Below are 11,453 nucleotides of genomic sequence, written 5' to 3'. Positions count from 1 at the left end.
CTTTTGATTTCTAGATTCGATTTAACATTAAAAAGGACCAAATTTATGATTACGAAAGATGAAATGGTTTAAAGCTTTGAGAGCTTCTGGCACCACGTTGAGTAATTACTTCTCAAGATAGTGGGTTTTTGAACATGGGACAAGGTAGCCTGATTTTCTGATTTAACAAATATTCAAAAGGTAGTTTGAAAAGTGTAAACATGGCAACGAGTCACTGACTGGGTGAAAAGAAATAGAATAGGATCAGAGATAAGTGTTAGAAGCATTTCATGTGATTAAATATTATTTATTCAGACTAGGGAGGCAATGAGTGATATACAACTAACTGGCTACGGCTATAAACCATGGCACCGCATAGAGTAATGGGAGTAGTGGAAACCTTATTGAAACTGAACAGTGCAGTGAAACAGCAGTAAGAAAGTTAACCAAATCTTGACATGAAATGTTGGATTACTATTAGAACACTCTGGAGGAATTGTAACAAAATTTCACTAGACTGGTTCCTAATATGTCCCAAAGGATAGATTGAGCAAATTAGGGTTAGGTCTTTATTTCTTGGATTTTAGAACAATCAAAAGGTGAAGCAATTTAAATTGTTGCATGCTAGTACAAATAGAGCATGAGGAAATATTGCTACTATTTAGAGAATCTATAACTTGGAGTCTGCCTTTGGATAAATGGTTGGCTGTTTAAGACTGCTACAAAAAAATTTTGCATGCAGAGTTGTGAATCTTTAGAATTCACTACTTGAAAGAACCTTAGTTGCTCAGTTGTTGAGAATATTCAGAACAGGTGAAAGATATTGGAACATGAAAAGATGTGGGATAGTGTGGGCTGGTGGCATTTAGATAAGTTAGACATTGTCTTGTTGAGTCATAGATCTAGCTATTTCCTATAATGTTACAAGTTGAGCAAGAATATCAAAACAAAGAAAAAATGCCGGAAAACCCAATTGACCTAGTAGTCAGCTCAAGGCATCTGAATAATTAAGAGATGGCAAGGCCCATGTAATTCTTAACATTGAAGATGCAGAGAAAATTTTCAAGGTCTTCTATGGAATAAATAGAACAAGGCATCCAACGATAAATAACATTTCTATTGTCACCAGCCCATAAACGAGAGGAAATGGACTGAAAATTGGAAGAGGAACATTGCACACTCTAAATCTAGATTCTAGATTCATTCCTGGCATGAGCTGCTAATTGTACAAAGAAAGGTCGAATAGCTTAGGTGCATACCCATTGAAGTTTAGAAGACTGAAAAGTAATCTTTCCACTAGGCCCATTACTGTGTTCTGGACACCAACATTATATCTCAAATTGATGAATCTTTAAAGAAGGAAATCTGCTAACTTTAACTTCATGCAACTCCAGGCCCACAGTGTTGTGGTTAATTATTAACTACCTTTGGCCAACTGGGGATGGGCAATAAATATTGGGCTAGCCAGCAACACCCACATCGCATGAGCCAAAAATAAGAAATGTAAACGCTGCGCTTATTTGTGCCGTTTTCCTCTTCTTTCTCTTATTCCCTTGCATTTCAGATGGCAGGTATTCAGTATCCATGCATATATATGAAAGCAAACTACTGCAGATGCCGGAAATCTGAAACAATCAATTGATGAAAGATCACAACCTGCAATGTCAACAATTCTGTTGTTTCTGTCTTCACAAACGCTGTCACCTGCTGAATATTTCCTGCGTTTTGTTTATCCCTCTAGTCTCTATTTCTTTACTTGCCCTGTTACCCTGGCCTTGACAATACCTCAAAACATCATGTGTTTCTAAACTTGATCATTTAAGTATTAGTACAGACCTGCAATGTACTATTCCATCACACTGATTTGGAACTCTAATGCTCCAATTTATTATTTCCTACTTTTGATATACACTCATTCATTGTGCAGTCAGATAGACCATGGAGATGGCAAAAGCATGAATAAAGATTTTACTGGTTATAGTTAAGTCAAGAACAGAGTTGGTGGTACTCCAGGAAATGAAGGTATGTCGTTAAATCTGCTAACAAATTTGATGTAGGCTTGAAGTGAATGCATTGAATCAGATGCCCAACTTTTTACTACCTTACATACTCACAAGGACAACAGTGGCGTAAGCTGCAGCTGGGTATGACCGGCTCAAGGATACCAGGAGTAGTTAGTCAAAGTAGCCAATATCCAACAATCTAATAAAATAACTTTTGCTGACAGACAGAGTCAGGTCAACTCTAGTTTTCATCTTTATTTTTTCAGGAGACTCCATGTACAAAACCTGATGTGGAAATAACATTTTGCAGTTTGTTACAAAAATGTAAAATTTAGAGAATGATTCCAAAAAGAAATAAATTACTAAGGCTACATACACACACGCAATTGTTAGTGTCTATCATGCACCTATTCAATTGAAGTAGATTTAGAAACTCAGTAACTCCAAATAATGACCCTAAAATTCACAAATTCTTTTCAGTACAAGGTGCAGAAGCTGGTGGTTAGTCCTTGGCTCTGTTACAAGGATAATCATTAGAAATCATTTATAAATCAGTTCCTGTATAAAATTAGGTGTGTACAGTAGTTACATAGTGACACTACAATAACACTTTCACAAGACTAGAAATCTCACATGAGTTTACCAATCAATCTTACAGCAATGAATTTGGCTGTCAAAATCCTACAGGATCTTGTTTCGAATTTTTTTTTGCCTTACAATGATGATAATGTGTATATGTTGCATTTTATATTCAGAGACCCCAAATGTTGCAATAACACAAATAAACATATTGTGGTGAAATTTCTGCTAATCCAGGAGGCCAGCTTCTTAGTGCACAAACATTCTAATCCATTCAGATAAACAGAGTACAGAACTGTATATATAGCAGATTCTAGTTGTTTTGATGTTACAGACTGTAACACTTAAATAATTTACATCCGTAATCTGTCATCCTCTTCTGCCGGTAAATATCCACTGAAAATAAGAGCATTATTCTCAAGGAAATAGCAAGAAAGATTGAGATTATGGTTTAACAAATTAAAGCTGGTGTTTTCCATTAAAAATCCTGTTTATTTCCTTTCACGGGAAAGTTAGAAAGATTTAATAATGACCTCTTTCCCCATTGATTCACAAGGTGGAATGTCATAGGACTATCTTTGGCTATGGTACAGTGGTTTGAGTAGGTAGCACTCTTGAATTCTAAGAGGCTGAAAGACTATTGGGGACACGTAGGAATGGGAAATCAGATCAAGTATAATCTTACTGAATGGCAACAGGAAATCATTCGAAGAACAATGACAGGTATCAGAGACCGTCCAATGCATACGGTGTTTCTTCAGAGTGAAATACTCCTTTGGATTTCCAGCGCTCTAAGACATCCTGTGAATCTGAAGATAATTAATCATATGCAGTTCTTGCAAATTTTTAGCAGAACGAGGCATTTTTATCTCATGTCACATATGTCTCACTCTGTAGAACTTTATTTACTTGAAATGCACACAATAAATACCTATTAAATTAAGCTTTTGGACCGCAGTGTTTTCCCAGGAATTGTTCATCCAGCGTGCATTTGTTTTTTGTGGTTACATTTCAAGTGATAAGTAGAAGATTGATTTAATCAACGTGTTCAGAGGAATGCTACATGAAATTTGAGGTAGTTAACCCTATCACAGAGATGATGCACAAGGAAATGCATTTACCACCTGTTTTATAACAGAACAGACTCTCTTGGCTTACGTATTTAAAACTGATGAGCCTGTGTGTGCAAATGTTGTTCCAGTCATATTGTATTCCACTAGGTGGAAACAGAAGATGATTCAAAAATCCTTTAAGGCCATACCTGGGAGGCAATTTTTTTTTTCTACTCTTAAATTCAATCTGTACCTGTTTCAAATGACACTGTGCCCAGCTCCTACAGAGATCGCCTGGTCCCATGCACATTCAATGCATTCTAGTCAAATTGCGTAAAAAAAACGTAATGTTAACTTTGTAGGCCAGTTAACCAATTCACTTCTACTCCTTTGTCCACAGCATCTCCCTCCCCCCGCTTAGTTTGCCCTACATTTTCACTCCTTATGTGCAAGATAGGATTCTAAAACGTACTTAAGCTGCCATGTTCACTGCAATACTACTTTGCAACTGGCTAGATAGGAGAAGCATGAATTAATCAATATCAAACTAATTTCCATCACAAAAGACAGTATTTAGCTTTTATGTGTTGCATAATCAGTGGCCCAATTCAATCAAATTTTCAAGGAGTCACCTTTATACCTCAAGCTACTAGGTTGCCAGTCTTGTATGCTTGGCATTGCACTCTTGTGCAAATGATTCAGTAATTAAAAATTATTAAAGAAAACTGAACAAGGAGACAGAGAAAGATGTCCTGAAATGACACATCAATCGATACAGAAAAACCGTTTCTTGCACCAATCAACTTGTATGTAAATTAAAAGACACTGAAGTTAAACAATAGAAAACAAATGATGCTGTAAGATCAATTAGTAAATTCACTGCCATACAGAATTTAGCTTTGGGTAAAAATAAGCCAAACACATTTGTGATGCAACCAAATTTGTGTTTAGAAGGTTGCTCAGCACGGTCTGATATGTACATTGGACAAATACTGTACTCTGCTCCTGATTGGATAAAACATTCTTTACAAGACATCAATTAAAAAAATTGCTTAAAACAAGTTCTGTTAAAAAATAAAATAGAAGATTCAAAGGCCACAACTGTTAAAAAAAGTTTAAAAAAAGTAAATTATTTTTCAGAGTTCTGACAGCAAATATTTTTGTATAAAAATTCCTTAAGTGGGAGCGCAGTGCATCGCGGGCAATAGATGAGCCAGCAAGGCACATTTTGCATTGCACTACAAGAGGTAAAAATGTGAAGGAAACGGATACAGAGTCCTCAGTTAAAGAATGCAGTTTCTACTGGGCAGATCCCAGGATATTATACAAGATGAAAATATGGAGTATTGTACACGCCTGAACCTTTCAGAAATACATGCTACTGATTTAGTGTGCATGAGTGTTTAAAAGAAAATCACAATAAAATCAACCTAATGGTCATTCTTTGCTGTACAAATGTGCTCTAATGTCCCAAACACATCCTAAGTGTTACTTTATTCAAGCACTTCCCAAGCCCTCAAAGTGATGTAATTGAGATTATTTCCAATTTAGTGTTAGTTTTGGGGAAGGGGGTCAGTGGGTTGAAAGGGAATTTCTTCCCTATCTTTACATTACCTGCCTAAGGTAATACATCTACATAAACTCCACATATTGGATAAACACTATCTATTGTAACAATGCTTACACTGTGCAAGTCTATATTGGTGAGCCAAATCTTCCAAGCATATCATCTGGGAAAAGCTGGTTTTCTGGAACACTAAGACTGAAAAGATGGGACTTATCTACATCTTCATTTGCAGAACCGTTTGTTAGAAATGACCATCAACAGCCAGTGTCACCAGTCTCTTCAAATAAAGGCCCAAATCTCTAGAAACACACACACACAGAGCTTCCAAAGAACTTTCTCCAGAGGGCAAGATGGTCTACATACAAAGAACTGAGTCTCTAGAAACAAGTAGAAAGACAGTGCATTTCTCTCAATACAGAAAATGTTCAGTTTCTAGAGGTCCATTGCTATAATGCTGGTATCTGGGAGTAGGCTGATACAGTTCCCATCAATTAGGGTAAAAGAGGCAAGCACATGATAGGTGGAGTACCTTTTCTTGAAGATTTACGCCAGAAAATTTAGGTGTCCAGCATTTAGGAAAAGAAATCTAAACATGGTCAAAATATAAAACCCTTCCCCATCCAAAGTGCAGTTGGATTATCTGACTGATCTGCCATGTTTGTCCTTGCCATGAATCGTTTACACTGATGTCTCAGACTGAAGACGCAGCACAAACTTGTGAGATTTTGGATCAATGAACTCCTCAGAGAGTTTGATGAAAGGGATTTTTTTCACTACGACTATCAGGCTGAAGTCAAGACATTTCAGAGTGAAAACCAAGCCATCCTTCAGGCCATTAGTCACAGCCTCTTCGCTACTCAATGTCCACTGACTGGCCAACCACCTGTTCTTATCATACTGGAGGGTAGGTCCTGGGTTCAGATAACGCTCCAAAAAAGCCTATAAAAGAATAACATCACATGGGAGGGAAGGAGACAGTTTTAAAATAGATAAAGTAAAGCTTCATTACCCAATAAGCAATTACAGAAAATGTGAAATGATCAACAAGATGTGGAACATCTGAAAGATTTTTGACATAGTTCACAAAGTAAATTCCAATTAATTCCTTAGCTTTAGTAACTTTCCAGCTTTTAAAACTCGCATTCATACATAAATGTAGAAGTTCAAAAACAAACTTAAGAATTGAAAACTTATGGTTAGGAATTTAGTTTATTCCAGAATGTTAATTCTGGTAATATTTTAATGTAACCTGTTCCATACACAAAAATACATTGCTGAGTGCTGCTACCCTCAATGAGGACAAAAATTCTCCTATGTACAGCTATTTCAGTAAAGTGGATTATTTAAGTTGATGTAAATGTATAACTGGTAGCATTGCTGGTTAATCAGTAAATACCGCAAAGCAAAGAAGGATATTAGCTCCAGTAAAGTGAAATCTGTCTGGGTGGAAATAATGGGGGACACACGCACACAGCTCAAACCAGTGGTAATGTTAGAGAATACACCAAACAAGAAATTACAGGAGCAAGTAGTCACGATACAGCTGTAATTACAGGTGACTTTAATCTGCACATAGATCAGGCAAATCAAAATTAGTAATAAAATAGAGGAAGAATTCTTGGCATGTGTACAAGATGGTTTTCTGGATCTATATGCTGAGGGAGCAACTAGTGAAGAGGCTGTCCTAGACTTGCAGGCATTGTGGAATCAGAAAGGAATTGTCAGCAATTTGACCACAAGAGGGCCCTTGGGGAAAAATGGCTATTATGTAACAAAATTCTTCATTTAAACGGGGATGACACTTTTGATTCTGAAACTGGGGACGCTAATCTAAATAAAGAAAACTACAAAGGTATGGGGGCAGGCTTGCTATGCTAAGCTGTGTAACATTACTTTAAAGGGACAACAGTGCGTAGGTAATGCAAACATTTAAAGAACGCATGGAGGAATTACAACAATTGTTTATTTCTGCCTGGCACAAAAATAAAACAGGAAAGGTGGCCTAACCAATGCTAAGCAGAGAAATCAGGGATAATATCAGATCGAAGGAAGTAGCATACAAATTGGCTGAAGAAAACCAGAGCTGAGGATTGGAGCAGTTTAGGGGTCAGCAAAGGAGGACGAAGGGATTGATTAACAGGGGGGAAATAGGGTATGGTAATAAGCTTGCAAGGAAAGTTATGATGGAAACAAAAGTGGAAACTCAATTAAATACATTTTTTGGTTCTGTCTTTGCTTTGAGGACTCAAATAACCTAATGTTGGGAAAATGGTCTAAATGAAAGGAAGGAACTGAAGGGAATCAGTGTAAGTAGGGAAATTGATGGGATCAAAGGCTGCTAAATCCCTAGGGTCCGAAATGCTAACATCCCAGAACTTTTAAAGAAGTGGCCCCACAAATACCAGATGCATTGGTGTTCATCTTGCAAGTTGCAACAGACCTTGGAACAGTTCCCATGGAATGGAGTGCAGCAGCTAATGTAAACCCACTATTTTAAAAGGAGGAGGTAGAAAAAAAACAGGGAATTACAGAATAGCCAGCATGACATTGGTAGTAGAAAAAATGCTATAGTCAATTGTAAAAGATTTGATAACAGAGTACTTGGGAAAACAATGGCAGGATTGGACAGAGTCAGCATGGGTTTACAAAAGGGAAATCAAGCTTCACAAATCTATTGGATGAGGATGCAACTATTGGAGTTGATATGGAGGAGCCATGGATGCGGTTTACTTGGACTCTCAAGAGGTTCCATCTAAGAGTACTAACACAGAATGTGACCAACCAAGTTTGCACCGAATCTGCTCTAGTCTATTCCTTTAACTCTATTTACCATGGCTAATTCACCTAAACTACACATCCTTGGACACTACTGGCCAATTTAGTACTGTCAACTGCCCAACTTGTACATTTTTGGTCTGTGGGAGGAAGCTGGATCATCTGGAAAAAAACCCATGCAGAAACAGGGAGAATGCACAAATCTCCAAACAGTCTACCAAGGTTGGAATTGAATCCAGTCCCTGGTGCTGTCAGGCAGCAGTGTAATCACTTGAGCCACCGTACTACCCTTTGGTGGCAAAAACAGGAAGGCAGATTATTATCTGAATGGTAATATACTGAGAAGGGAGGAGTTGGAATGTGATCTGGGTGTCTCTGCACACCAATTGCTGAAAGTAAGCATACAGGTGCAACAGGCAGTGAAGATGCCAAATAGTTAGCCTTCACAGCAAGACAATACAAGTCCAAGTCCAGGAGCAGGGAAATCTTGCTGCAATTATATAAGGCTTTGGTGAGACTAAACCTGGAGCACTGTTCTCCATTTAAAATAACAGCTTTAGCAATTTACATTCTGGCAAAATTATTAATTCTGATGAGGATCTGCATTTAAAGCACATTTTTCTGGTGTGCAGACTTTTTTGGATCAGCTATTATTTACACTGGTACCTAGATTACAGATTATGAAGTACCTTTGGGGTCATGTTGTTGGTGACACAGAATGCCAGATGTTGCAGGATGCTTTCCATGGTATGGTAGTGCTGCTGTCTGGTGGTACGGAGATACTTTTGTAATGCTCTCGCCATTGAAGGGAAGATAGACTGTGCTGCATTCAGAGGATCCATCACCTCTCCAGGAGCTTTCTGCTGCTCATCATCCTGAAGCCGCCGAATGTGAGTAAAAGCCTCTTCAACTGCTACTACTAACCTGAAGAAACACAAGACAAAGAGAAAGCAGAAATGTTCAATTTTCTGAACTTTTCTGCTAAAATAGCTGTGCGTCCATGCTTTATTCCTTTGAGTGAAACGTTAACAGAATGAAAACTGTCACATGAGAAATTATGATATTAATATTACGTTCAGTCACCAGGCGGTTAAAATAGCTGCTATCAACTATGTAGTAGTCAGTATGATAATAATTAGGTTATGTACAAAGTAGTTTTTAGCTAAACGCACTGCATTGCAAGTAGAATGCTTTTGAACATTTTAGGCCATTTAATTAGGTTAATTTGAACATCAATCTGCTCTAAATCCTTCCACAACTGGCAATTATTTTTGAAAAATGTAGGTCATCTTGGTTACAATGTAACCAGAAGTAATGGATAAAAATGACCAAAATGATCCATTTGCCCTGAGGTGAATGGTACAAAATGTGTGGAGGGTAAAATTCCTTTTTCAGGAGGCTCAAAAAGCACTTGACTGAAAGGGTCACCAGACCAGAAACGTTAACTCTAATTTTTCTGCACAGATGCTGCCAGACCTGCTGAGCTTTTTCAGCAACTTCTGTTTTCGCTCTTGATGAAAAGCACCATCATTATCCCTTCCACCCAATACAGAAATCAGGTAAGTTTAATGGAGGCAGGGTGAAATCTACTACCTTTAGTTTCAACAGCCAGTGAAGTTTTCTCTAAAATGTCCCTTGAACAAAAATTGCATTGAGCGTGGTCAGAAGCTTCTTTCTGTTGAATGTTAAGAAACATGATTCCAAAGGCTGCTAGGTTTGTAAAACTGCATGAAACATACCAGCAAAGTTCAGCTGAGATGAGTTGCCAAGTTAGTTCTCTCTTTCCTTTGACAAACATAGTCTAATATGGTACCTGCATTCAAAACTAAAGGGCACCTTTGCCTACAATTTCACTTGAGCCAGAGAGTTGCAAAAGGGCATCATCACCCTGTTTGGATCTTTACACTATAAAGATATTATGCCTGCATCTTTGCATCAGACCAGGGCCAGAATTTTCTGTCGAGAAACTTGTGTAACTTGAAGGTAATAGATGCATGAAGAATTTCGCCACAAGTTGTGTGTTTCTACTATGGTCTATGCACAGGTGTACTCTTGTCCAATCTTACCTTTGAGATCCCCCCCAGACTGCTGAGTACAAGTTGTCATGCGCTTCTCATTTTAATTTCATCAACATTCAGCTAATTACATACTTTAGGCCACTGGGCGTGCCTTTTGGAAAACAAGAGATACTGATGAGTACCTGGTCAAGTATGTGCTCATGCACATTTCCTATTCTGTCCACCTGAGATCTGATGCAAATTTGTCTGCGTTGGGTCAGAAGGTCTTACTGTCCACACCATTACCACAATACCATTCATTCACATCAAATTAAAATTAACATTCCCTTTAAACTAAATCAAAATTCACTCTGTTCAATCCTCTGCTTCTCAAACAGGATAGCTCTACTCTTTTTAGTTACACAAAACAGAAATTTTTTAAAAAAAGTGTTCCTTACAGTATATTTCCAGATCTTTCCATGTGGAACAAGTCTACTTGTGACATATTTAGAAACTACCATTACCTTGCACGCCGCTTCCTCACCCTCCGATCATGTTCTGCTTCCTCATAGTACAACTCATTGTGACTTGAATCACGCCTTCTTGCTGCTGCGGCAATCATTGCACGAGACTGTCCAGCTGCATTGTTTCCAGGACCTAGAAGTAATTACATGGCAAGGGATAAAATAAATACTGTTTGTGAAGACCATCAACAAGTGATCAACTGATGGATATTGAGGCAACCTGTGTACCATATCTTTACCCAAGAAGTTTGAAGCGGTTGACAGAATGTCAGAACAACTGAATAAGTTGCAAGCTTCAATAAATTGCACAAGTATTGATAATTCATGATACATAACTCATCATTTTTAACATCATATTTTAGAAATCAGTTAAGGGTGGTAACATTGCGGTTGTAAACAAGTACGTGGGTTCTTTTGCTATTGGTTTCAATTTTAAAAGCAAAATGATTTGTCATGCCTGGCTTCAGCGGTATTATGGATGCACAATTTGGAGAATCTCATGAGCTGTTGTCCAAAGACATTTGGTGAAGAGTAATGGTGTATGAAAAATTAAACAGGTTAGCATATCAATGGGAGAGGAGTACAGCATCATTTCCCTGAAACAGACTGTGCTGGTAAACAGGTACACAAAGTTTGTGAATGCCACACATTCATTTTAAAGTCAGAAGCCACACAACACCAGGTTATAGTCCAATAGGTTTATTTGAAATCGCAAGCTTTCAGAGTATAGCTCCTGCATCAGGTGAAGTGAGAGAGAAGCACACAGACACAGAATTTATGGGCAGAGAGATCAAAAGATCATACAAATGGTGTGAGTGGAGTGTTGAAAACTAGGTCTACACAGATGATCCGAAGTGTTAATGAGTAAAGTGTCAAAAGCTGAATAACAAACAAAAGGATGGCCTTTAATCTGATTAAACGAGGCAGAGAGATAATTACAAAAATATTAAAATAAAGTGGTGCTAGAGACAAACCAA

At 37.8% G+C, this 11,453-nt stretch overlaps 1 protein-coding gene across 1 annotated transcript in view; it reads right to left on the bottom strand.

The window, feature by feature from the left end:
• Positions 1-2,212: 2,212 nt before the first annotated feature.
• LOC125456988 (vang-like protein 1) overlaps positions 2,213-11,453 on the bottom strand; it is a 58,267-nt gene continuing 49,026 nt past the window's right edge. The window contains exons 6-8 of the mRNA XM_048540658.2: positions 10,477-10,609; positions 8,645-8,879; positions 2,213-6,119 (exon numbers count right to left, since the gene is read on the bottom strand). Coding sequence (XP_048396615.1) covers positions 5,859-6,119; positions 8,645-8,879; positions 10,477-10,609 — 629 coding nt within the window. The 3' untranslated portion in view covers positions 2,213-5,858. The remainder of the gene's footprint in view (positions 6,120-8,644; positions 8,880-10,476; positions 10,610-11,453) is intronic.

Source organism: Stegostoma tigrinum, chromosome 12, assembly GCF_030684315.1.
Source record: "Stegostoma tigrinum isolate sSteTig4 chromosome 12, sSteTig4.hap1, whole genome shotgun sequence".
In the NCBI taxonomy this organism is placed as follows: Eukaryota; Metazoa; Chordata; class Chondrichthyes; order Orectolobiformes; family Stegostomatidae; genus Stegostoma; species Stegostoma tigrinum.
The sequence above is the reverse complement of the archived record's forward strand: the minus strand, read 5'-3'. Positions and strand labels throughout refer to the sequence as shown.